At 41.5% G+C, this 27976-nt stretch overlaps 2 protein-coding genes and 1 long non-coding RNA gene across 3 annotated transcripts; 2 read left to right on the forward strand and 1 right to left on the reverse strand.

Annotated features, from left to right (window-relative positions):
* Positions 1-949: 949 nt before the first annotated feature.
* On the reverse strand, positions 950-27976 carry LOC144205021 (uncharacterized). Its single transcript, XR_013327992.1, has 3 exons — positions 27857-27976; positions 25686-25812; positions 950-1033 (listed from the first exon to the last, which is right to left on the reverse strand). It is a non-coding gene; the product is annotated as an uncharacterized LOC144205021 (long non-coding RNA).
* hmx3a (H6 family homeobox 3a) lies at positions 1996-4640 on the forward strand. Its single transcript, XM_077729832.1, has 2 exons — positions 1996-2582; positions 3309-4640. The coding sequence occupies exons 1-2, from the start codon at positions 2225-2227 to the stop codon at positions 3995-3997; spliced, it is 1047 nt and encodes a 348-aa protein (XP_077585958.1). The 5' UTR covers positions 1996-2224; the 3' UTR covers positions 3998-4640.
* Positions 8744-12087, forward strand: hmx2 (H6 family homeobox 2). Its single transcript, XM_077729912.1, has 2 exons — positions 8744-9214; positions 11087-12087. The coding sequence occupies exons 1-2, from the start codon at positions 8875-8877 to the stop codon at positions 11626-11628; spliced, it is 882 nt and encodes a 293-aa protein (XP_077586038.1). The 5' UTR covers positions 8744-8874; the 3' UTR covers positions 11629-12087.

A 27976-nucleotide genomic window follows, 5' to 3' on the forward strand; every position in this document is an offset into this window, starting at 1 on the left:
GTAATTATGGAAGCCCATTCCCACACTTTTACCTGACTTTCACTTTTGCTCCCATTTAGACTCACCGTTTCTGCCTCCAAAATCACACAAAAGCTGAGTTTAAAGCAACACTGTGCAAATTCTGTATAGTTTCATAATGTACATTATCTGCCATTAGATATATATCCAACCCATTTGAATTAGTTCCATATTTAAGCCTAGTAATCTAATTTTTAACATATTCTGAACTAAAACATACTATTAACATAACATTGACAAGGCATGTTAAAGCAAACAGCCTTTCTATACATGGATGTATTCACAATTCCACTTTTGTACCCGCAGAGGGCGCTGTCTCCTTGCTCTTTCCTATCGACCTTGTCCACTTTTTTTTTTTGAACAAGTCAATTAATATCAATGAGAGAATATTCATAGCACACTACAACAAGGAGCCCCAATTCGACGGAATTAAGCACACATCGATTGGAGAGGAATAAATGACCGTGTAACCTTGGAAGTGGTCCTCACTTTATAGAGGCTGGCTGGGTAAAAAAAAAAAATCAATGAATGAGAAATATGAATCTAATCGGCGTGTAGTGTAACTTTTGGAAGGGTGGTTGTACATACCATTTATTTTTTATATATAATAGATACTAAAGTATTTTCAGGAACAAAATGCTTTGCAGACTTTTAGCTTGTGAAATTGCATGTTGCCAATTCCATTTAGCACATCTATTTAATTGTTATTAATTGTATTATTGTCATTTAGTTAGACTTATAATATAAAAATATTGTATTTTAGTGGTTGGGGGTAATCAACAAGAAACATTTGGATCAGGTGAGCCATATTTCCTATTTAAAAAGTGCTTCCCTGACGTTACAAATAAATATGAATACATTTTTAAAAAAATGTCAGGGGCCCAAATTTCTGAAACTGCATCATGCTCTGTAAATATTAAAAAATATCATAATTACCTTAATTATGTAGCTCATGCCTTCAGTTCATCTGCATTTTGCAAAGTGCATCCAATTCTGCATTCCAATGATGGAAATCCTGTTAAAAAAAAAGATTGATCCATATTACAAAAATGATGAATCAATGCCAGCTTTAATGTTTGAAATGGATTTAACCTCTATCAAGGTCAATGGCAGTTAAAGTGTTAAAGGCTAAAAACAACAAATTAGTCCTGAGGTAGATTGCATGACAATACATATAACATACTCTACAATATATTAACACTAGTGACATTTTTTTTTTGCAGAACAAAGAGACTCAATTAACTAAAATTTTCTCATTGGACTGTTTAAATGTCATTTGTTCACAGTCCTATTTTGTGCAGTTTAACAAAAATATTGGCAGATTTACTTTACGATAAAATCAATGCACGATTAAAAAATATGTTTCGAAATGCTAATATAGTTACATGGGTAAATCATACCATCATTTGATTCTGAATTGAATTTCATTTAAAGTAATTTTTTGTTCGATTATTTTTAGTTGCGAGCAAAAATCTGAGCTACGAGAATGCTCTTTAGATATTCCATTAGAACACCAAAACAACAAGCATCCCAACAAATGACCACCATCAAATATCCCATTCCCATCTAGTCCAGCCCAATTCAAACTGAATTGACTTCTACCAGCGTCAATGGTGGTGAAATATGATCACTCAATATCCCTGTAACTGAAATGAATTTGATGTTTATCACTGTGAGTGAAAGAGTTAAAAAAAATCATTTCTGCGTGAGTGTGTGTGTGTTCGGGTTGCCAACCTTCTTGGTTTTTTGGCGTTAACAGCCTGCTGCTCATTTGCTGCCTAACGGAACTTTATGAGAGCAATAACAGGGGGGTACTTGCGTGCACACGCCCCAAGAAAGGAGGGTGTCCCCAGCACAATCCACCCCTCCCTCCCTTCCTCTCGCTCTCTCACTCTCTCGCTCTCTCTCACTCTCTCTCCCCCAGCTCTCGTCCCTCCTCAAAGTCTCTGCCTTAATCCCATTTGCCATTGTGCGAGTCCAATCTCCTGTACTTTCCGCATTTAACTTGGATGACATTTGTATTCCGTCATTAGCATCACGAGCCTGCACAGCGGTTCGGCGTTCGATTCCCGGGATGCTCCTCCACCTGGCTCGTTTCGTCTCTGCGGTGCTTTAGCTTTCATTCCACGGCAGTGAGATTCAGGCCTCGTAAACGACAACAACAACAACAAGAAACCAACTAAGACTAAAAAAGAAAGGCAAAACAATGCCCGAGACTACGCAGGAAGCGCCAGCCAAGGACTCGCCCTTCTTCATCAAGAACCTGCTCAACTGCGACAGCAAGGCGCCCAACAAGCCCAAGCCTCCGCCCCCTCCGCCGCCGGGGCCGGGGCAGGCACTGGCGGCCCATCGGGCGGCCTTGGAGGCGGCTGCAGCAGCGGCGGCGGCGGCGGCAGCGGCCACCGGGGGAGGCTTTTCCCTGTCGCAAGTAGCCGACTTCGGCTTCCCTCGCTTCGAGCTTCCTGCGCAACGCTTCACGCTGCCGGCCCACTACCTGGAGCGAACTTCGGCCTGGTGGTACCCCTACGCCCTCAACTCGTCCGCGCACATCCACAGAAGTGAAGGTAAGTCACACCGTTTTGTAGACCTAGAACTCAAATGGCAAGTGTAAACACACACACACACACGCACGCGCAAACACACACACGTTCACACACACATCGTGCAATCCTTCCAGCATGCAACTATTTCCCGAATTGTGTCTAGATATTTTCTTTTCCTATAGCAAAAAAAAATACAAATGCACTACGTAAAGGTTCTATATATGTTCAAATATATCATCAGGGAAATTATGATAATTTCTATGAAACATACTGAAGTGAATATAAGGTGTTAATGGAATTAACCACATGAAAACCTCATTCTGGTGCAAATAATTTGTTAGTATTTCATAATTAATATGTTACTATTAAAAACGACTAGAATATAATTTGACAGCTCTCCTTCCAATTTTTTTGTCATTGAGTACGACCCATTCAGTCCAATTGTATTAGCGTTTGTTAACTATTTAAAATATGTATTGGCGTTAAGGGTATTCAATATTTTCAATGAACCACAATTGAAATCACAGCTAATATTATGAGGTGAAAATAGCAGTATTAATAGTACAGTTGCCCCTTTGTGCCAGTGCGTTTTGGCCTCCGTTTTTTTGCAAGTGACACGGTATAATAACCCCCCAAACGACCACTAATGAAATATATTACGGAAAGAAAATGTAAAAAAAGGACACCACCCACAAAATGACGTTTGATCACAAGCTCCTAACTCGTTTTTTCCCCTCCCGCACGCAGCCTCGGACAAGCTGCCGGGCCGAGGCGACTCATCGCCGGCTTCGGGAACCGAGCGAGACTCCCCGGAGCTGCTGCTCAAATCGGAAGCGGAAGGCAAAGACGACGAAGAAGACGAGGACCGCGCGGGGAGCAAAAGCGGCGACGAGATCGTCCTGGACGAGAGCGATTCGGAGGGGCCGAAAAAAGACGAAGACGCAGCCGACTGGAAGAAGCGAGACGGCGGGGAAGGAGGCGATGACGGCCGGGGAGGCGGAGGAGGAATCGGCGGCGATGACAACGACAAGAAGCCGTGCCGCAAGAAAAAGACCCGAACAGTATTCTCCCGCAGCCAAGTCTTCCAGCTGGAGTCTACGTTCGACATGAAGCGCTACCTAAGCAGCTCGGAACGCGCCGGCCTGGCTGCCTCGCTGCACCTAACCGAGACCCAGGTGAAGATCTGGTTCCAGAACCGGCGGAACAAGTGGAAGCGGCAGCTGGCCGCCGAGCTAGAGGCGGCCAACTTGAGCCACGCCGCCGCCCAGAGGATAGTCCGGGTGCCGATCCTCTACCATGAGAACTCGGCGTCGGAGGGAGCCGGCTCGGCCCCCACTAGCGTACCGGCCAGTCAGCCCTTGCTCACCTTCCCGCACCCGGGCGTCTACTACTCGCACCCTATCGTCACCTCCGTGCCGCTGCTCAGACCCGTTTGAAAGCAGACAAAAATCACCAAAAACTTCATATTTTTATACTCCATGATGAAAAAAAGGCCGACATGGACCTCTTGTTCTATAGGGTTTACACGTGATTTGACAATTCATTGTTGTTGTTATTATTATTATTTTTATTATTATTAATATTATCACCACCTCAGGAGTCTACCTGCTTACACTGCCTAAAGAGTGTCTATTTTTTTATTTCGACTATTTTTTGTTCTATTTTTTTTACACTGTGACCTAAAACCACCTTGTTTACAGCCCAAATACGTCCCATCGGCTTGTTCATATTCTACTTTTTTTAATGAAAAAAAAACAACCACATTGTGTGCAATACATTATTCCGACTAATAATAATTTGTACTTTTGTTGTGACAAAGAGCTCGTGACAGGTGACAATCAAGACACTCTCAACTGTACATGATGTAATTGTTAATACGTGTGTCAATTATAGTTTTAGTTTGGATTTCAACTCCAGGATGTATAAAGTTATATAAATGTATATATTTAATTAATGAGGAGTCATGAGATTGTTTTTGTTTCTTTGTACAAAAAAATAAACACACACACATGCACACTATTCCTTTTGCTACTGTATTGATGAACCAAGTGGTGAAATAAATGGAGAATATTTCCTCTCAATATTGGATTAGTTCACATTTCTGCATGTATCATTTTAAATTTTGGTCAATTGAAAGGAAATTTGATGTGAAAAATGTTCTCCTAAATTATACGCGGAACTACACAATATGTATTTCAAACAAGCTCACCAATTTGGACTCCAATTGAAAATAGATTCCTATTTAAATTTTTCCCCCTCACATGATAGACTTGTGAAACTATTTTGATGCTCATTAAATTGAACAATAGAATCCTGGAGATAACATTAGAGCTGAATTATTGAGATGGCACTTTGTAACACACACGATGCTACAAGTGTCACCTGACACGAAACAGCCAACGCCAGCCAATGAGGAAATTTGAGCATCCAAATTCAGCCATGCTTGCAAATGAACTCTTTTAACACCATTGACTTCAATAGATGTCCGATCGTGCGTCTTTTTTTTTCATCCAGCTTCTGTCAATTTCAAGAGTTTATTCATAGCGATATATGTCCACTCCATTTGAAGTAGCAACCTCCCACTTCAGATTGATCAGACGCCTGTCGCTGTCGATGGCAATTCATTCAATTCACACAGTCTTTAAACTAGACGCCATTTTTATTGAACCATGCAATAAATTTATGTAATATTTGTTTGATCATGGTTTAAATCTCCATGATTAAAACACAAAATTGAAGTTGAAATAGCTACTATTTGTTTTCAGAATGCATTTTATTTTTATTTCTGTGATTTGAGCAAAGGTGTTCAAGAATATGACATCTGTTCTATAATGTCAATTCCGAATCTAGTTTGTAATCTTTTGAAGGCCCCTTAAAGAAGACCCTCATTCCAAGCCAGACTTCCACTCAAGTATTGTCAATTTGCGTAAAAGACTCCCATACTCCTAATAACGACGTCGAGCAAAACGATGATGATGATGATGACCTCACTACTGCCGCATGGTCGTCGTTATCGATGGCGCACGCGCGGTTCATCCTAGCCACTCCATTACCGCAAATGAATAGATTAGTGGCCCCGCATTATTCCCCTTCCTCCGGCGCAAGCGCGGCACTGAGTATCGACCCGGCCGCGTCCACAGGCACGCATGGGTGCAAATCTGCGGACGATGACCTTGACGAGCGCATAAATTGTGGAGAAAATGACATCTCGATCATTTGCAAACAAAAACACGCAAGTACCACGATTAGGTCGTACTATCTATTAGATCCATTGACGTGAATAGACGTATTTGGGCTGTGAGCCAGTGGCGGAACTAATGCGAACAAGGCCCGCGGGTCAACGGGCCTCTAGTCAAAGTAAGCTCCAAATTCATTGCTATGTTTATAAGGAATTATCTAGATTGTTCAAATAATAAACATAAACCACGAACTACCATTTTTACTCCGAAGTTGTTGTTGGCAGTGTGTAATATTTTGAGATAGTATTTTATAGTACCTTTTGAACCCTTAACAATACAAGCAAGTATACATGCATGAAAACATGGGAATGGAATATTAACAACAATAACGGCTGCACTTGACTAAGGTTCCTGTCAACAATTGGAAACTTCCTAATTTAAACACTGAAAAATGAATCAATTAAAAACTAAAATATTGCTCTTGAAAATTCATATTTTCTAAGACTTTTTTTTTTATTTAAAAGTCAAAATACAAGTAAATAGGTGTCTTTGTTTTTAGTAAATTCATCACTTTTAAAGTGGAAAAAACGGAATACCTTTGACAACATTCTTATGCATTTCATAAGAGTCTAATGCAAAAAGAAATGAACATTTAAGTAGCTCTATACATAGTCTCTCATCTCTGTCACCATTGGTTTCCATATTTTAGCTCACAATTTAACAGATAGCCGGATTCACCCATCAAAAGAGCCATAGATCCCCTACCCCTCTCTTACGATTTCTTTTATAATTTCTTCACACCCTAAAACCGGGCCCCCCGAAAGCCCCCCTAATTTTCCGCCCCTGCTGGGCAATGATCACTACCAAACCTTCCAGTGAAAAAAGGATCGGTCTATATCTCCAACATGCGGGACGAGCAACGAGTCAAAAGCGCACGTAATCGCGCGTGTCGAGCGGATTTACGACAGAAGGAAATGCGGGCGTGACTGGTACGAGCACGCGTGGAGCCGAGTCTTGTTTGCAAAGAACTCCCAACGTCTTGATGGAAAGCAAGCATCCGATTTTCATCAAGGCTCCATTAAGTGAAACATAGGTTGCGAGGCCGCGTCTGATTGGAACAGTTTAAATTTTAATCGTGTTTTTAATTTGACATATAGTTGCGGTGAAGAATGACGCCCACACGCCCGCGGGGGAGGGATTCTCGGGAGGGGAAAGGAAGGAAGGGCGCCGGGGCGCTCGATTTTCTTAATTTCTCCCCGAGGAATTGATGAGTCTATCAGGGCAGTAGATTGGAAAGCCATTAAAAGTCAATGGTTAGCTTGTTAATTGGAACTTGATGGATAGGAGCCCTCGGATAGGCGGCGCTGATCCAATCTTCCTGACTTGGTGTTTTCCAATAAATTACCCAGTTCATTTTCACACTCGCATGACATAAATGCTGCACCTCGGGGCTCCGCTCGCATTTACAACTCTCTCCCTTTTTCTCTCTCTCTCCCCCGTTTCGGTCTTGAATGAAAATCGAAACGTAATCAACGTTTGTGCTTAGAGAATTTATCGATATCATTTTCTCCGGTAATTTCCTTATTGTACGGCGGTCGTGCCATAGATCATCGTCCACGCCGGTTGTTGGATATTTGTCTGCGGGCTTGATTTGCACATCAAAGCGTGACATAACTTCATCGGTCTCCCCCTTTTTCCGCCCAAACGGGATGCTCTTGTTAGCTTGTAAGTAAAACGGGGGCCTCACATCATCGTGATGGAGAGCCAATACGAAGTTGGGTCTCAATTCATGAGAAACATTCAAAGCACTCTTTGCCATAAGTGACTCTAGATTGGAAATTGTAATTCCAAACAGATCAATATATTCAGATATCATTTTTTTGCTCATACTATTGAGAAAGAAATGGATAATTTCTGCATTGAGAAACAAAACAACCATTACATTTTCTCTGCTTTGACTTGAGAGCACTAATTTGAAGTGCATATCAAAAATGTACACATCCCTATTCCAATGAGATGACACTAAGCTGATGTGGTTGCAGAAGTTTGCACACTACTTTAGGCCATTTTTCTGCACAGGTCATGACACTTGTTACTCTCAGGCTACACCAGGGGTCCCCAAACTATTCCACAAAGGGCAGCAGCAATGCAATATTTCATTCTAAGGATACAAGATGAACCATTATTTTTCAATATTTTACTGCTTTTTGGGCCTGATTGGTTTATTGGAACAAAATCAGGACCAACAGTAGCCCTAGAGGACCAGTTTGGAGACCCCTTGGCTGCACTGCATTTATTTATTTTAGCTTTGGCCTTTGGTAAAAGTTGCAGCCATTATATAATATAAATATTTAATTTGGCCTGTGGAATTTCAATGGTTAAAATATATAACTAAAAAGTTTTATTGTTGTTGTACATTTTAAACCTTTCACTCTCTTATTAGGCATATTAACTCATTTATTGCCAAGTTCAGTAGTGGGATATTTTATACAGTACAGGCAGTAAAATTTCCTGATAATATTAGATTCAATTTGCAATATTATGAGTTAAAGACAACAGGAACAAGGCTGATATTGTTATATTGAATGTAAAACATGATATCACGAGGAAAAAAAGTAGTATAACGAAATTAAAGTCGTTGTATGACGCAGGTGTGGAACTTCAGGTAATGTTTAGACCAAAATGTCGTATAGAAATGGGAGAGCGAGGATTTCAAACGCGACAGTTGAACTTTGATGGGGAAATAAAAAGTGGATGCGGGCCAGTCAAGTCATCCCAAAATGGTCCCGGGAGGTTCTACCCTACCCTCCATGCAAATTGACTCGGCGCCTCCGAGGAGGAGGAGGAGGATGATGAGGAGGAGAAGGAGAAAGAGGAGGAGGACGAGCCGTCAATGCACTGCCTGACGCCGGACAAAAACACAACCAAGTCCACTTCAATGTAAAAAGCCTATAAGCGATCCCCCCAAAAAAGACGACGCGCGTGCTGTTTGGGGGCAGCGAAGAGGTTTCCCTTTCTACATTACTTTGTTTTTTTTCTTCTTTTTTCAATATTTTTTATTTTTTTTGTGGCGATCGTCATTTCCAGGGAATAAGTGCGACGCGACAGAAGAGATCGCAGTCGCTCGGGCGACCATGAATGGCTCAGAGGACAGCGGGAGCAAAAGCTCCACGGGGCCGCTTTCCAGCTTCACCATTCGCTCCATCCTGGGCACCGCGTCCGGGGGCAGCCCGACTCCGCGAGTGCTGCCACCGCCACCGTTACCACTAGCGCCGCCTCCACCGCCACCTCCGCCGCACTCGGTGGCAAAAGAGCCGGTCGGGGCGCGGAGGAGGACGCTGTCCGTGTCCTCCGAGGAGGAGTGCAGCGGCGGCGACGGGGACGGGGACGACTCGGCCGATTGCTTCTGCTCCGAGCCGCCTCGCGGACACGCGTGTTCTCGCAACCGCACACAGAACGCCTTCTCCTGCTTAGGTGAGCGTGCGAGTGTTGCGATAAACTCCTACTCTGATATAGTTTGAATTAAAACGCTCGATTTGGTTGCAGCTATTCTAGTGTGTTTCAATTTTGATGGGTTTCATTGGGAGGTTACACATGCAATGTGTGTGTATGCAATGAAATGCAATCGATTCAAAGTGTGCACGTATAATTTTAGATTCGTTTACTAATTCGGTTCACGACTATGGATTATTATTTCTGCTATGTTGCTCATTTTATTGAAGTTTAGAGACGTTTAAGAGCCCATTACAACCCATAATTAAAAAAAAATCTACATTGCAAACGTATTCAAGCTCAAATTTAAGAATAACAAATGCCAGTATTTTGATTAATACCCTGACCTATTAAATCTATTATTACTCTTGTCTAAAAATATCTATGATGTCATTTGCAATTAAAAAATATAAAGAAAAGGTGCTGCCACATGAGCAATATGTCCTCAATTTTGAATAATGGACTCAAATCAGCTAATAGTATATATGATGTGCAAGAATAAATGATATACAAGAAAAAATAATTGAAACCCTTTAAAATGATATCTTTACTTTTTTATTGGCTGAGATTTCAGTTATCATGAGGTGCATTTCATTGGTGTGTGATGACTTGAAATAGGCCACTCGTTTTACTTTCCCACACACAAATCTATAATTAAACAAGCAAAATATGTCAGCCATTTAATTGCATTGGGCTCTAATTGTTTTTTTTTTTTTTACGTGACACTCATGCAGCCCTTGTCTCATCGCGGACATCATGGCTCTGCTGCACAAAATAATGACTCGCGCTTATTTCAAATGTAATTGAGGCGACTAATTGATGGGACGTGTTTTGCTGCATGCGTCGTCAATTGGGCGTTAAATGACGTGAGTGGGGATGCTTGTGTGCGTGGGCTCCAATTCATGCAGACGGCTTGAGATTTGTTGATTTAAAATCCGAGGCATAAAAAGTCCAATTGGATTTAGTGCAAGAGTGCCTCTACTCCAGACACTCCCAGGAACTTAAGCAATTATGCATAAAGTCATTTAAAATAACATGAATGCACTTGTTGAGGATTGTGGATTTAAAGGTAGAAGTTAAAAATCCTACTAGAAGTTGGATTGCTGTGTTAATATGAGGTCGTATTTTCTTCCTCTTTTGTTCTTGCACATTACAAACTATTAAAAAACATAAGATTTTGTTTCATCTTCATGCAGACAACAAGTTTGGATTAATTTGGGTACTACTTCTACGGCTCTGGGAAGTTAAGACTTCAAAATAGAGTACAGATGTTCATGCAAATCCTTTAGGATGTGCTTAAGAGAAATTCGGAAAAGTGTGCACAAAAAAATTACAATTATTTTGTAAAATAAATGTAAACAAATACAGCAAAAAAGATCAAAAAAGGCATTCATTTTAAACTAATTCAGCCGACCGTTGAAGGGTATAACAAGGAATAATATTTTCATAGTTAAATGTAAAATGTCTAAAAGGGTCAGCATGGAAAAATATGGAACATGCACAGGGGCATAATAGAGTTATGTTCTGAATAAAAAGACTTCTAAGGTGAAATGGTATGAGTATAGGTCAAGAAATATGGAAGCTGGATGTAAATGTAAAATATTTGTGGTACAAAAACGGGGTCGAAATTACAGAACTGGAATTTTTTGGATCAGGTTGAGAAATGTGGAAGGACGGAGTGAAATATTAGCAATGTTTGTGCATTTGGAAATTTGGGGAATGAGAATTAGTTTGTATAAGTTCTTGTTAACGAACTGCCAAACGCTACATCGACACAGTTTAAAACGTCTCTTTGGCGACGACTGAAAACGATATCCGCGATCTTGTCGATAACCGTCTGTGTTGCCCCTTCAGGTCAAGCCAAGGGTCTCCTATCCACCAACGACGGCCTGTCGAGACGGCCACCCCTGCTTCGAGACTACGGCAAAGAGGAGGAGCGCGAGCGAGCCCTGCTGTCTCCCCTATCCGAGGAGAGGCAGTCAGACCCGGGCGACAAGCACCCCGGGGGTTCATCGGCCAAGAAGAAGACGCGGACCGTCTTCTCGCGCAGCCAGGTCTACCAATTAGAGTCCACCTTCGACATGAAGCGCTACTTGAGCAGCTCGGAACGCGCCTGCCTGGCGTCCAGCCTGCAACTGACCGAGACACAAGTCAAGACGTGGTTTCAGAACCGCAGGAACAAATGGAAGCGGCAGCTTTCAGCCGAGCTGGAGGCTGCCAACATGGCGCACGCCTCGGCACAGACTCTAGTGGGCATGCCGTTAGTTTTCCGGGAGAACTCTTTGCTACGCGTCCCGGTACCGCGTTCCATCGCCTTCCCGACGCCACTCTACTATCCCGGCAGCAATTTGCCGCCATTGCCTTTGTACAACCTGTACAATAAGGTCGACTATTGATGTGGAAGCGTACCTTCTTGATCCTCTCACCGAGCAGGGGTGTCCAAACATTGTCCCGCAAAGGAACACTTGGAAATTTTCTTTGTGATTTTTTTTTGAAGCCATTTCCTTTGTTTAAGATGAAATCATATCTCAACGTTATTTTTAAGTGTACCTTTTACGCCAGTCCGGATGCAAATGTCACCGGGGACGTAGTTTGGACACCCCTTTTTTATAGTCTGTATAATAAATGTATGAGGGGGGTGTTCATATGCAGTAAGTCTTACAAGAAGGCAACAAAGCTTCCCTGTACTGTATTAAATACACCATGTGTATTAATAATGCTAATAATTTTATACGTTTCATTTTTCTTTCTTCATATTACATACAAATGTTCATTTTATTCATTCGCCATGACTTTTAACAGTTGAGAACTAGTGTTGCACTGATACTAGAATCGCGTTATGGCAAAATGCAGTATCGGCTAATACTAGAAAAGAACGATTCTGAGGAATATGTATTCTTTGAGAATTAGAGTCGCTCTTTTTCAAGAAGGCCGCCAGTTTTAAATGCTGATGAATCAGAAGGAGAAAAAGCACCAGAGAAGGAATAATAATTTTTTTTCAAGCCTAAAAGAGCGATTATTGTCATAAGTGTTGTGGAATTTGCTCAATTTTCAGTCATGTATTCAATGTATGGGCCTATACTTTCAAAATGTAGGATAATTGTGTCATATGAGCCAGGATTTGAAGTTTTATGAACAATGATATTGCTATATGTTAGTATAACCATTAGCTTTGGAAGAAGGAAAACAATCTGCAAAAAAGAGGCTGGACTTAATACAATCATCAGGCTTCATGCCAAATGTATCGAAAAAAAATTGACCATTGAGAGTATTTCAGGTCCAAAGTTCATTCATTGTCATAAAAGTTAGATGTAAACGTTGTTAAGCTGTGACTGATCAAGTTATGAAAGCAATTACTTTAATTGAGTCTGCAGTATTTGAGAATATTTTTTATGTTTTCCAAAAATGTGGTATTTTAGGAGTATTGTATCGGGTGATGACACCCGGGGGGCGGAATCGGTATTGTGAGCCAAAAAATGGTATCTGTGCAACACTATTAAAAAAAAAACAATTCTTCCGATTTTAAAGAACACAAATGTCATAGTTTTTTTTGTCACTTAGCACTCCAGGAAATAACCTCTGTCAATAAATTTTCTATTGAAGTCAAAATGGTTTCCATGTATCACAGTTTCTGCAATGTCTAAATTATAATGACATTTAACAAAAGGTACTTTAGAAATTAATTACAAGAGACAAAATAATGCATTTTTTTAAACAAACCCTGAAGACAAAAGCTAGTTCCAAACAATTTGGGCCAAGATTTAAAATGTAAACCAACCAGATTCTAATGGTCTGCAAAACAGGCCTAAATGGACATGACCTTTGATCCTGTTTTTAAAAACCAGGACTACTAAACACAAAGTGCCCTATAACCGTATAACAAGTCTGCGTTTCAAATTGTTCAGAGAAAAATAACTACACACAAAGTTAAAAGTGTACTATTTGTGTTCTAGGAAGAGATTAGAGGGTGACCACTCCAAACTAAGCAAGCCAATACTAAAACCCATAACCTTTCCTTTGGCTTAAACTGCAATATGTCTCCAAGCTACTACATATCTTTAATACTTCACATTAAACATGGTATATTGATTTATACCCTAAAGTGGCTTTGGCACACATGCACTCTCAAATGTGTTGTGGTTGATGGGAAGTGATAAAAGTTGCTCATTTGCCCATGTACGCTGGTGCCTGACCCAATTGGTGAGGTTCCCTGGAGTTGAAGGTAAAATGCTGACAGAGCTCAAACCATTTAAGATCAACGGCTGAGAAGATGAGAAGAGATGAATTTGTGACAGATCGTGGGGAGGACGCTTATGAAAGGAGCGGCCTGGGTTTGCTTGAATGAAGCTGTTTATGAGCTTCCCAAGCGATCGTTATGTCAGCAACTGTGACGGGCCGGATGTCGGCGGAGAAATCTGCATGAGCCTACCGACGCCAACGGCTTGATGGATGGCCTCGGCGCGCTTGTGTGGAGATGCGATGACAGAATGCAAAGGCGCCCAAAAGATGAATAGGTGGAGGTGCCCCATTTTAATAGCCGGGACCATGAAAATGATTTGGAGTGGTTTAAAGTGCAAAGAGACAGCCGGACGTGGCGCGCCCGCCAAGATTTGTCGAGACGACGCTTCGTGCCTTTTTACATTCGTGCGGAAGTCACGATGCCGTGTAATTTATGATAGGGGTAATGGCAAGTGCGGGAGGAAGACAGAGAGCACATACCCCGGTCGAAATATTAGGTACAACTAGACATATATTTTCTATTTGGCGTTAGTTTTCATTAGGGCCAACGTTCATCCCGGCTGACGATGATAGCCAATAGAGGGACGGACTGGATTGCTAGCCAATCCCAAAGAATGTGATGCTGCGTAAACAAACAGCAATTCACATTTATGTTAACAATGAAAGGCTTCAAGAAGAAACCATCATTCATTACATACACTAGGAAGGCTGGAACAGTAAACTCAAATTTGATTTTAGTTCGGTGTTTAAAGTGCCCAGTTAATCTTCATATGTATAAATATATGTGTATATATATGTATAAATAAATAAATAAAAAAACTATATATATATATATATATATATATATATATATATATATATATATATATATATATATATATATATATATATATATATATATATATATATATATATATATATATACATATATATATATATACATATATATATATATATATATATATATATATATATATATACATATATATATATATACATATATATATATATATATATATATATATATATATATATATATATATATATATATATATATATATGTATGTACACATATATATATATACATATATATACACACATATTTATACATATATATGTGTGTGTATGTGTATATATGCATATATAAATATACATATACATACATACATATATATATATATTTATATATACATACATATATATTAACATATATAAATATTTATATATACATACATATAGAAATGTATATCTGTGTATGAGATGTGTTTGTGAATTGTTTATCTATTTATCTATGTGTGCCCCAATAAGTGGATGTAGTATATTATAGTGTATATACCAGGTAAGCATGCAGTCAGTAAACTACAAGAGCAGAGCCGAGCCAATCATTTAAAGTAGCCGAGAAAGCAAATTTAAGCGTTCTAATGCTCAGGGCCCTGAAACCTAATTTAACAATTTGCAGGAAGACAAGATGGCAGGAAACCAGGCAATTTGCCACGTGTGCAGCGTGCGCCCGAGCCTCCTGAGAAGTCATTATCCCTCAGGAAAAAAAAAAAAAAAGGAAAAAAAAGAACGGCGCGCTGTATTAAGACGTGGCTGCTGCATCAGGATGGAGGGAGACAGCCTCATTAGGAGTAATTAGAAAGATCATTTAACTAAACGAGCAAATAATGTCCAGGATATTGAAGAAGCCGCGTGCACTTCTGCCGACCGCTGCCAGAGCCATTACAAAAATTGTAGCTCTTTAATAGAATAATGACATGCTTTATCTTGCGAGAGGGTCTTGGAAAGGCGCGCAAAAACAACTGTTGCCGGGGCTCTCCGTCCTCAGCGTGGTCTCGCTCGCTCTCGAGTGCGGCGGCAGAAGGCCTTCCAGATAATCCCCCTATTATCCTTACAAATACAAAATGGAGAGCTGAAAATTGTATCTGGCATCCATTATTGTGTCAAAGGTAATGCTAATGGACTTATTTGGCCAGTAATAGCCCTCGCTTCTCTTCAGGTAGCGTCGCCTCTAAATAGTCGGATGCGCAGTGGACAGGCGAGGGCCACTTTAAAAAAAAAAGAAAAAAAAGGGGCCGTTCAAGAAATGCTCACTGCTTTAACACAATGCCTGCGTTTTGCCCATTAAGCCTCGGATGTGGGATTTTTTTGCTTCAATGTTGTTCTCGGAGGGTTTAACGAGGTGACGGGAACGCTTTACCCGTCAGTGGCAACTGAGGGAAATTCTACAAACTTGTTTACTAGATTTTTTTTCCCAGAAGAGGACATTTTTCCAGCAAATTCGAAAGTTTTACACTTTCTTCACTGTCCCTAATGGCAGTGGAATAAATGCCATGTAATGTAAAGGTCTTAAAATGGAATTCATTCATTTTTCATGCTGTTTATCCTCTCAAAGTTCACGGGGGGTGCAGGAGTCTACCCCAGCTTATCTCCAGCACATGCTGAGTCAAATGCATTCAATTTAAATATCTTAAAAATGTGATTTTTGGAAAAAATATGCTTTAAAAGTACTATTTCTTCCCCCAAAATAGGGCTAAATTTGCCTTTCCTATCACCAATTCTTATTTAGACTTTGGTTTCATTTTGAAACACTTTATTTTTTTTGAAAGAACACACCAACCACTAAAAGGTATGAATTGTTGAATAGTGAATCACGGATACGCCTGGAGCAATCATATAACCGCATTTGTCCCCATTCGTGTGCCTGCTATCCCCCCATTCATGTTCTAGAGACGCAAACACAATTTCCATTCAGGTCCTTAATTCCTATCTGATAGAAAACAGCATGGTGAAGAATCTACTTTTTAAACAATAATGTATAAATGGAAGACCTGGGATGGCCAAAAAAAATCTTGTTAGCCTCCCACCCGCTGCAAATTCATTTAGAGAGCAAACAGGTCTTGAGAGTTGGCTGGCTTAATGCGTAGCAATCACCTTTTGAGAGTCGATGTTTTGGACCAGAACATTGATTCAAATCTAACGGTATTGAATGAATTAGAAACGTGAAATGAAAAACATCCGGATCTACATTATGGGCTCTACAGTTTGTAACGGAAGTATATTTTTTAGAGATGAAATCCTTCTGCTACCGTCATTTGTAGTTAGTCTTAATAGTAGTACTTGGAAGGTTAAGTAGATGTTTTTTTTAGGTTTTGTAAAGGGTTTGTCGACTGCTGCTTGCATTTTACTAAAATGGGACTTGTTTTTTTTGTCACATTATTTTTATTACTTGGGTTGCCAGGTTTTCATGACAATTATGTTTTTTACATTGTTCAATGCCTCTCATACTAGTGTATTTCAAGGAAGATTAAAGAAGGCAAGTACTCGCATAAAAGTACACAAAAAGCAACATTTCAAAACCTAATTTCCAGAACAATTTAACTTGCGAATGCTTTAAAACCAAATACCGAACAACACAGGTAACTTTCCCTTCAACTCTGGCATGAAACAGTTCAAAATACTGCAAAATGACTACAGATATTGGTTGACTTTCTCTCTTCATTCTAATTTGACATAACACGCCTTCACTTTCTTGACTGACAGACAGCAAACATTGGTTTAAAGCCAGGATTTATTCCTGGGTGTATTTTCCAAAGGTAATGTCTCATGTTTGTCCGTCTGTTCTCCGACCGCAGCCGTGACAGACTTAGCAAAGAGAGTGTTTAATTTCTAAGTGCTGATGTGTCGCAGACAGTTTGGCTCTACAAGGGCCTCTTACACGCAGATTAAAGAGAGGGAAGGAGTGCTCCCGTGGGGCAGCCTTGTACATTTACCCTGACCGCAAAAAGTCTAACGTTTTCACCCTCAGTGCTGACGTGACCTTCATACAAGGTCCATTTGCTGTAACATTGTCAAACTGATACTGCACAGAATTAAGAAAATAAAAAAATCCAATGACCAGAGCAGCATAAAGGGAATATTTTCATTATTACAAATAGCCTGTCCAATTGAAGGTGACCTCCAGCCTATAATGTCAGTTGAACCTAGTCGATAGCAAACTGAAATGACCCATAGTATAGCAATGTGGATACATTCCACACTATCCACCTAAAACCGACCAACTGTCAAGACAACAGCGAACAAAAACAATAAAATCAACTATCAAATTGACCAACCACACACCCATCCGTCAACCAACCAACATAAAATTTCAAGTTTCCAGCAACCGAGTAACCCCACCGACAGGCCCAATGAAATGTCCAACCAGCCAAAGGACTGACCAATAAACTGTATGTCTTTTAATAGGATTATGTGGTGAGTTCCCTTTTAATAAAAATGAAATGTGGTCTCTTTTTAAGGACCAAGTGGTCTCATTCAACTGTATAGCTCAACATAATCTGTCACTTCAGGCCGGGAGCCTGCTGACTACTGACCACATGGCCCGCAGTGCAGAACAATGAGGTGGGCCCACTATCGCCTGACAGCTAATCAGGGATCACTCCGCTTAAAAGGGAATACACCGCCTTTTGAGAGGTCGCAGAAAATCCCTGTGAAGTGTCCATCAAAAGGCTGAAGCCACCTGCATCTTTCAAAAGGCACTTTTCTGACATTGATCACCACTGCTCACTTTTGGTCACAATTCAGCTGTCTAAGTTGCCTGTGATTATTTCACAAAAAATATCGTGCACATACGCACTTTGTTGGAGTTGCAGTAACAATAACCACTTTCGGTATTCCAAAAATTCCGTCCTTTGCGTCAATAAAGTGGCTTTCAATTAAATGAAATTTGATAACTGATAGGGGCTGACCTACAGTAATTCCCAAATGTAACCTTCCCATTTAAGCTTTAAAGCTAATTGAATCCGTTCCTATTTTAGCAACTACACTAACTGACCACCGATGTGACCATGCGGCTCCAGTTATACGTGGGTTCATGCGGGAGAATTTTGCAAACACATTTGTAACCATTAGTTGGGTGTTGAATTTCAGGTGCAGTCTGAGGCTCTGCAAAAGCCTCTTTCGGACGGATGGAGAAGGGACGGGACTGGGGGTCCTCTGGAGCCCGGGTGTCCTACCGACTATGCGTCACGACAGGGGTTGAGGTAACCCGAACCCTTCCTCCGGCCAGCCCGGATGCTTTTGAAGAGATTTGGCAAGCGCGAAGGAGCTTCTTCAAAAAGAATCGTAGTCACGTTAGAAAGTCATTAGCCATCCCCGAGGCAAAGGATTCCCTGACCGTACTAATGCCGAGCCTCCTCGCAATCCGTCTTGGCGTGAGGCGGATGGCCGAGCACGCGCTCTCAGTATAAGGGAGGACATTTGTTTTTTGGACAGAGGAGGGGGATTCCTCTAGAAGTGCAGGTGGAGGGACCTTAAGGGGTCATGGGGAAAGGTTATGGAGTAATCCATCTGAGTAATGGTCTGCAGGTGGATTTAGATATCATACAGTCACAGGCCCCGGGAAAGTGGCAAAGGTTAGCAAATACGGCAAATTATTTAGTGGAACCGAGGGTGAAAAAAGGAAGCATGGACTAAATTGTCCACTTTTGTGATGGCTTAACGTGGAAAGTCAATGTAATGCCATGTGGAGGGGCGACAAGTGGCCTGGCGGTGGGGGACATGGCTGATTTGATCTTTCCACGAGACGAGGAAACGGCCGACCAAATACGTTTTCTAAAGAAAAATAAATGGGACTAAAATTGTAGTCAAAATACTAGGAGAAAAAGTTGCATCCTTGAAGTCATACATTGTACTATTATGAGATAGAAATCCTAATATTACCAGAATGAAGTGTAAACGGTTTTCCCTTTAAAATAGGAATAAGAAACTTAATGGAAGACAACATGGCAGAGTTGAAACTCCCTTGGCGCTAATGCATTGGGACGGCCAAAGGAAAACATACACTCGTTAAAGCAGAAAAAGAGCCGGCCAATTGGCCAATTAGGAAATGGCCCATCATGTCAAACTCATTTGCAGATCTCCGAACGCTTTAACCCCCGAGGGAGGTAAGGTCCGGATCAAAGGGTGTCCCCCGTGGGAGAGCGCGTCGGGAGGGGCTCGTAAAGAAACGCCAATCCCTTCGGCTTTTGTCAAGGAATCTTCTAATGACAAAAAAATCTTCACTGCGAGCTAAATACACGATACAGTGGCTATACGATAGCCCCCTCGCCCAAGGCCCCGCGGCCACCTCCGTTTGAGCCTTCCACAGAAGACTGATCACGGTAAATGACTGCCACCGCACTAGTCGCTGTACAGGTCAGAACCTCAGAGAGGGATCAGAGTCTGACCAGCACCCATGGGCCCGAGTAGCCTCTGGTGTGGCTAGAACTGGCTGCCTCTTTGACCTTGCCTCCATCACCAAAAGTCTTCTAGATTAGTATCACTGTCAGTATTAGCAAAGGACCTAACCCTAACGTTCTTGCTCTTTTCTTTCTCCGTCTTGGTCCTGATTGGGTCACTTTCAAAGGAAGATTAGAACCAAATTGTTTGGGTTTTCTAGATTTGTTGAATTTTACTATGGCCTGCCATCATTGGGTTTTGCAAAAAGCAGTACAGAGCTTCTGTTTTTGTTCTACGATCCCGAACATAAGATCCTTTAGATCCTTTAGACTAATTTTGCTTGTTGTTATGCCACTTCAGACTTAGAAGATCCTCAGATCTTCATCCCACATTACACACACTCTGTCAAGAATGGAAGTCATGAACCAAACGTCATCCTGAACAAGACATTTTGCAAAGTACCCCGCAATGACTATTTTAAGAAGGCCATAAAATATACACAAGCATAGGTTGGCATTGACGGCGGCGGCGCTATTGTAACGTGAAGCCCGTCACTTAAAACAAGGTCACCGCTGGGAGTTCTGACTCCCGGCTAACAATGAAGAGAATTTGCGGCTCCATTTGTTTCCCAAAATACAGTATCAGTGGCACATGACCCCCGCCCGAATGGCCCCTGATGTTTTGAAGCCCTGCATACTTTTTGTCACGGCCGTTCAAAAGGAATTACCAATAACACAGCTCGTGATAAAAGCCTTGTAATTGATACACGCCAAGCAGGGGAGGGCGCCGTGGCTCAGGTTGTCATCTTGCTACAGTTTAATCTGGCCCGGAGCTACTGGGACAAGTAAGGCGACACTCAAGAGATTCGCTGCATTAGTTCTGCTTAGCTAACCATGAATGCTAATTGCAGGAAGAACAAACTCCTTTTTCCTCCCCCTACTCCGCCTTTTCTGTCTTTTAGGGGGGGATAAGGGGGCACAAACATGGGTTTGAATAGATATGAAGCAATAGGTAGACCGGACTCAAATCAAATCTTGCTCTTTTAAAGAGGACCGGCAATGACAACGACTTTTTAATAGCGTGTACACCAATTCTTGTTCCCAGGGGGTGCCGGCCCACCCACTATGAAAGAAAAAAATTGATGCTCCTTATAGATATGGCTTGAGCTATACGACTGGCAACAATGAAATTGAGTTACAAGACAGTGGCCAGGATGGTATGTATTTTATCGTGTTTTAACAGGACAGGTTTACTGCAAAATAATGGTGGCCACCTTTAAATTTTTGTCACTTGGGGGCTGAGTTTTGTGGCCAACAGTTTAGACATTTCAGTTATTTGGAGGAGAGACTTTTATTAAATTACCACGGTGCAAATACTTCCCCTCCCGGTCTTTTTTCCAAGCTAATCACGGGCAGTTCTCTCAAGTGTCGAATCTTATCAGTTACTAACAGGTACAAGTGGCCCAAGTGCTCCCGATTGATCCGCTAAAGACTGTCCCCGGTTAGTCCCCCCCTACCCCCGGCCGGGTGTTGGCTCCAGCACTCTCCAGTGTCGAGGCCATAGTCTGGCCCCATAGAAGTTGCAAGAAATGCTGCTGTGCAGATCAATAAGCCTTCTAGTGACACGGTTACTGCAAAGCGACTGCAGTCTAGGCCCATTTGCGAAAGTCAATTAATAATATGGATACTTGATAGCAAACTATTTCAGTCGCAGATAATGAAGCAGTTGTCCCGCCACGTTTGTGCGCTGGAGGCAAGGTAAATCTGCCCAATCCGGTAAAATGGAATAGACAAGTGCTCTAACGTGGTTTTTCTATGGGTTCCAACTCAACACTTAGATGCCTAGCAGTAGCTCATATAAAATATTCTTTAATTATATACTATAGCATTATTCTCGAGTCATCTCTCGGTAAATGACAAGGTTATTGGAAATTTTCCCCCCATTCCATTGTTGCATAAAGGGCACTTTACCGTAATTCCTGTCTCAGAAAAACTACTGTATTTAAACTTGGCATGAAAAAAACATTTACGACATGGTACAAATCAATGACGAGAGCATTCCCTCGCATCCCCTCTCATCTCCCTGTTTGCGTCACCCCATCTCCTGGATGAACTACAACTACTTCACGTCCAATCTGAATCAACAAGATTGCTCTATAATAAAGGAGCCGCCATCCACAGTTAGATGAATATTGAGATCGGTAGAGCTCGACACTGGAGAAAAGAGTGGCGGGGAGCAGAGGCAGCCAGGAGGAGAGTTTTCTCCATGATTGCGGAGGGGGTTTAAGGTTACCAACTAATTTCGCGCTTGTTACCTGCCGAGAGTACCACATCCGGTTCCTCCTCCTCCTCATCCTCCTCCTCCCCCTCCTCCTCCTTCTCTCTCACTGTTTTCCAACAGGGAACAGTACAAGCTGTTATACTGTAGTGATCATCAGCTCTTCCCGACGAGTGATTACCAGTAATTACCCGTTTTTTTCCCCCGCTCGCGGTGCCTCACCCCCTTTCTCCCGCCAGCTATTAGCCTAACTGGCTGTTGTGGAGCCCAAGAGGAGGTGTGCTGAGAACAAGGCAGGCTTTTATGGACTCCCCACCAACGCCACTCCATTTTTTGAAATGATCAGGTCCCCTCCTCCTCCCTTTTGGTTTTGAAGTCTGCGTAAGCGCACCCTCCTATTTCCGACATGCAACGTGTACTTATAGGGTCTCGGAACGGATGGAGAGGGGTCATGAAGATTCTAGGTGGCTAAAATGTGTCACTCGGACAAAATTGGGCATTTATTGATTATAATGCAAAATTCCATTTGGTTGCTTAAGGGGAAAAAAGGCAGTATTTTTGGAGTAGCTTTTACAGTAAGACATGTTTTCAGGTTCATCGTTTTTTGTTCATTTGTCAACATTGGCTTAAACGTAAATTTGCTGCCGGATTATTTTTTATGTGCTGTTTACAGGTCAATAAGTATTACATTTATTGCACATTTAAGGAAATACAGCATTTAATTCTGCTACTATGGCCCTGAAAAGTACAAATTTCTATCCCAATATTTCCGAATTTGCAATGCTCAGTGTGTACGTATTTTTTAAAATATATATATTTTATCGATTGTATAACTTGCCTATAATATAAGATATGTCACAGCTGACGAAATTGCAAAAAAAGATGCTATATGAGCCTCATAAAAGTGTTTAAGGGCGAGATGGATGTTGTTTTCTCCTACATTAACCTTGCAAATGGCCGCCAGCCTCACACATGCAGGTGACGCCATGTTTGACATTAAGATGAAAATCCCTCCAAGCATTAAAAAATACTCCCACCGAGAGAAGCTTGAATATGAAAAATGAAAGGCAAAAATGGAATGATAATCTTCTTAGCGTCACAACGGCGCTTGTGGCAAAACACCAGCTCGTTTAAAAAATTGTCCGCCGCCGCCGTTGCCGTTGCCGATGACGGATGAGAGTAGGAACAGGTGAAGGATGGAAGGGGGGCTTCTCTTGACGGAGTTAAACCCCCTCAAAATGAGTAATCTTACATAATAATATCCTCATGTGTCTTGATAAGAGCAAAGGCGAAACAAGCAGGCAACCTTTGAACGCTAGAATGGATATTGAAAGGCCTCCTACTCAAAAAATATGCCTTCTGAATCTCTAATTCCAAACATACTTCATCTTTAACCACACTATTTTTTCCCCCCGCAATACCCAATCGTCTCAATACAATATGTTGCATTTGGGCCAAGTCAAAATGGTTTAAAAGACGTGTACGGTGATAGATTGGCTCGCTAGTGACCCGACGATAGAAAACAGACGGTTATTAAGATCACAATTCAGTTCGCCAAGCATAAAAAAAGACTTTATCATCCTTCTCCCTATTGTTTTAACGTAGAAGTAACTCAAGCTTTGACTCCACGTCACACACAGACGGATAAAAAGCGGGGCGAGCTTATTTACGGGTCCCCGGAGTCGTGGCTTTTGGCGAGGAGGGGGCGTGACGGCGGCCATCAATCCCCAGTCAATGACCTGACGGAGCTGGCGCTCAATTATTAAAAAGACAAAAGAGCTTTAGCATGGTCTGCCTCTACGCGAGTCGTGTTAAAAGATCCTTAAGCGCGTTTCAATGAGACTCTTTTTTGGCCAAGCTTAATCAAAAGGCAGAGATAAATGTTTGAGTGGAGAGGTCTGGGGGGCCCCCCCTTTAGCCCGACACCTGAAAAGGGAGCTACAAAAGGCGTCCGAGAAGTGAGCTGGAGCCCACGTAAAAAAAAAAAAAAAAAAGAAATAAAGAAAGAGAGAAGAGAGAAAAGGAAAACGCCGCCTCTTCTCTCAGGCCGCTAATGCATCTGCGAGTTATAGAGAGAGAAAACGAGAAGGTGGGGCAGAAAAAAAGGGAAAGCGAGAGAAAAGGAACTGGTGCTAGAGAGGACAAAGAGCTCCAAGGTGTGCACTCGGCATTCGGTAATTGGCAAAAGAAGCTTCATTTCTTGTGCTGATTTCCTGTCTTTTTACCGTCCCCGACAATCCCCCCGCGCCTTTTAATAGGCCGGCAAAGGGAGAGGCTATTCTTTGCGGCCCCCGCCGACACCAACCTGTCTGGCGACGTTGGCCCCTCCCGGCTCCTTGCCAAATGGGGGAAAAGCATTAAGCATGTTCCCTTCTGTCATTCTCTCTCTTTCTCTCTCTCTCTCTCCTTGAATACCTCAAAGCCCTTTAGCTTTAATCATTTCAGGATCAGACTCAGTCTAAATAAGCCAAGCCATTTTCTGCACTCAATTACTCCCTTAACAGCATCAAAAAGAGAAAGGATTCAGGTATAGAGAGGGTGAGAGGGAGAACATTGTGAAGCGTCTTCATCCATCCACATACGAGAACCCCACCGCCCCCCCCCCGCTCCAACTCCACCAAATGCTTTGAATGCTTCCAAAAGGATTCTTTTTCTAATGAAAAACCAGTAATAAGAGATGAATTCCGACTATAACAAAATGTTTACGGCCTGCTCTCCACTTTCCCGCCGCATAAATCGTGGCAGAGGCGAAGAAAGAAGAAAAGAAGAAGAAAGTAAAAATGATTCCACCCAATTTTGCTTTCATCACCTAAGAAAAATATATCAGAAAGGGTACTTCACTCCAAAAAGGTATTTTAATAATATATTACTTTTCTCACAACTACTCTTAACCTTTACATACTCATAAAGCTCCCACTAATTATTTACTGCTGCCTGCTTATCAAAAACTGAATTTCACACTGCAATAATCAGTCAAAAAATATACCTAATACCCCCCCTTTCCCAAAAAAAGTGATATTTTTTTTCCACATATCTGATTTCTTTTTGAGTGACGTTATGACCTGATTATGAAATGCTCATTTTTTTCCATCTGTCCAGTACAATAATAATTAAATTGACAATAATAATGACATTGTCCACATTAGTTTTAAGGTGTCCCATCAGCACCAACGTCAAATATCCCGCGGTGGGCTAAAATGAGGGCAGCGTTCAATCCCCAAAGTGCCTGAGGCCACATCATAAAACATATGCAGGAAGCGCCTCTAAACAGGCTATGCTACTATTCCGTTACCCCCCCTCCCCTAAATAGCTCTCAATCCATAAGCGTGAGCTCTCCGGGCTTGATAAAAAGCTGCCCTGTTTTTCCAAATTGCCCGCATTGTTCTAAACGGCCGCCAGTGGATACAAATCAAGTATAAAATGTGCGAACACCAACAGAGGTCAATAAAGCACATCCACTGTAATATAATGTGATTGATTCTTCTTTCCGTCCGCGTTGGACCGCGTGCTGGAGATTACACAAAGACTGCTGATGGTTAATCATAATGGCTTAGGGCCAGCACTTTATTCGGGCGTACTAACCCCCCCCCGAAATGGCGTTCGGTCAGTCGGGTCAATGTGACATGGGCATGATGAAAGGCACAAGGGCGTAGGTTCACTTATTATGACAAAGTTTGTCCGATTATCCCCAACATGGAAGAAAAATGTTGAAGCTTACCTGTAAGTAGGTTGGTGGAGATGACAACTTGTGGTTGAATCATTTTTTGGGGGGGATACTCTTGAATTTTCCAGTTAGATGTCAAGACATCATGTTGTAAAGATGACCATTTTTGGTGAAGTATTTTCTGGAAAAAAAAGTTTTTTTTAAACAGGTGTCGTGGTCAATAGACGCTATATATCAGGGGTAGGGAACATATGGCTCGGGAGCTATATGTGGCTCTTTTGATGGGTGTATATGGCTTTCCGCCTATTTAAAATCATATTTTTTGTTTATATGACTTGGTGAAAAGCCAATGTGATTAATCTGACTATATTTGGTCAGTCGACTTTTCTACCCCAAAACTGATGACATTTTTATTTAATAAATACATCCTACCTTGCTTTTCCCATTAATATCATTCAAAAACCAATTTTCTAAGTCCATTTACCTGCATTTCAAATCAACTTATTTTAAATGCCATCCATATTTTCCAGCCCCCACATTTCTTTTGCACAAAGTGTACTCTATAATACAAAAAATAAATAGTGCATTTAATGCTAAAGTGTAACATCATCCGCCATAGTCTGGGTTTGTCGGTTTATCTCCATTTGAGTGTCTGAACTAGCAGAAAAGTAAAAATGCATACATACTAAAATAATAAAAAAGAACTGACGCATTAACTAGGCAGAAAAGCCAAGATGCACAAAGCCAGACTGTATAGTTCCAAAGTGGACTGAAAGAAGTTGTGCATTTGCAGCTTTGAAAAGAATAATCATTCAAAAGAGGCGGCGGGCGGGCTTGGGCGCGTGGGGTCTGCAAAGCACCTCTTTAACAGGCAAGTCAAAGTGATAGCCTGGTCTTTTGCTAAAAATGATCATTTTGCAGTACGGGAACAAAGCCGCCAGCTATCCAGGGGTGTTAATTAAATCTACAAGCCTTTATTTAATACATTTAAACACCCACTTGATGTATTCGGCGTTTTAGCACATATATTCCTCCATTCCCTTGTGATGCCTTTGAAAGAAGAAAAAAAACACGGGCCAAATGAGTGTTTGTTAAAAAGAACGGGAGCGTTGACTCTTAATGGGCAACCTCGCTAATGGACCACACTAATTAGCCAAAGGCTCACGAGGCGGTACAAAAGGAGCCGATCAATACGCCGCGCAAGTGTGTTGCAAAAGACGTTTGCTTGGAACGTGCCGCTATGGCACGGCATTGTGGGAAAGGATGGGAAAGTGTAATGTATATACTTTACCCTTATAAAAATTCTGAAAGATCTTCAAGATCCTGTAAAGCAATTATCATGATTTATTTCTAAATACATCAAATATATTTGAATATCCAAGTGCTTAAAATGGTAAAAGAGAGAATAATTTCATGCCTGACATTTCATCTCTTTACTACAGTGTCTTTTATAAATAAAAAAGATAAGTTTTACACATTAATTGAAAGAAGGGTGTCAAAAATCATACAAAAATAAATAACCAAGACTCACAAATCCATAACTATTCAAATTGTGCAATAAAAACCATTTTTTCTGATGGTTCTCCTCTGCATAGTTGAAACCAATGTCATGTTTGGCATAGCCCTTGCCTAAAAACTTGTGGGAAAACTCACACATCCACCTGTGAGTTATAGAGAACGATGGTTTTAAACTGTACTAAATGGGATTATTGCTGTACTTGTCCTAAAACTATTTAAAGAAACTATTGCGTACTTTAGCGCCAGTGGCCGGCAACAGTGTACTTTCTATTGTTGCCAAGCTAACTGATAAGGACAGAGACACTTGTTGTACGAGTTGATTTGATTGCAATCTGAGTTGGGAAAGTGGAATCCTTGTAAGGTGTGGTAAGATAACTCCCGCTCAAATAGACAAGTGGACATTGAAGCTCAAACATTTGAACAGGTAACAAGACTCCCTGTGACATTTTTTGTGTGTGTATGGGGGGTAATTTGGAAATAGTGTGGCACACTTTTTTGGGCCAATATCCTGCTTCTCCTCCTCCTCCTTCCTTCCTTCTCCCCAGAGAGAGCCATTGATCCTACCGTCTACTAAACACTGTCTCCTGTGTCAGGATAATTCCTTGTGGGATTGGTTTTCCCTCGTTACCTTGTATTTGGGGAGCTCTGTTCCTGCCCCCTTGCCTAATTCTCCCTCCCTTGACTTCCCAGTGGCATTGGGCACCAACCTGCTGACAAGGCATCCATTGTCTTCCCAGTGGGAGGCCGGAAGTACGAGTGAGGATGCTGGAGATGAAGCTGCAAGTCACTGGTCCACCTCTCCATTGTTTTATGTATTTTTTTTTTTT

Source organism: Stigmatopora nigra, chromosome 12, assembly GCF_051989575.1.
Source record: "Stigmatopora nigra isolate UIUO_SnigA chromosome 12, RoL_Snig_1.1, whole genome shotgun sequence".
Classification (NCBI taxonomy): Eukaryota; Metazoa; Chordata; class Actinopteri; order Syngnathiformes; family Syngnathidae; genus Stigmatopora; species Stigmatopora nigra.

What these genes read in the sequence shown, in the direction of transcription:
- hmx3a (XM_077729832.1), top strand. Translation starts at nt 2,225, where the DNA reads ATGCCCGAGACTACGCAGGAAGCGCCAGCCAAGGACTCGCCCTTCTTC. An exon ending in GCACATCCACAGAAGTGAAG is followed by an intron (nt 2,583 to 3,308) that starts GTAAGTCACACC and finishes TCCCGCACGCAG; the next exon opens with CCTCGGACAAGCTGCCGGGC.
- hmx2 (XM_077729912.1), top strand. Translation starts at nt 8,875, where the DNA reads ATGAATGGCTCAGAGGACAGCGGGAGCAAAAGCTCCACGGGGCCGCTT. An exon ending in GAACGCCTTCTCCTGCTTAG is followed by an intron (nt 9,215 to 11,086) that starts GTGAGCGTGCGA and finishes TTGCCCCTTCAG; the next exon opens with GTCAAGCCAAGGGTCTCCTA.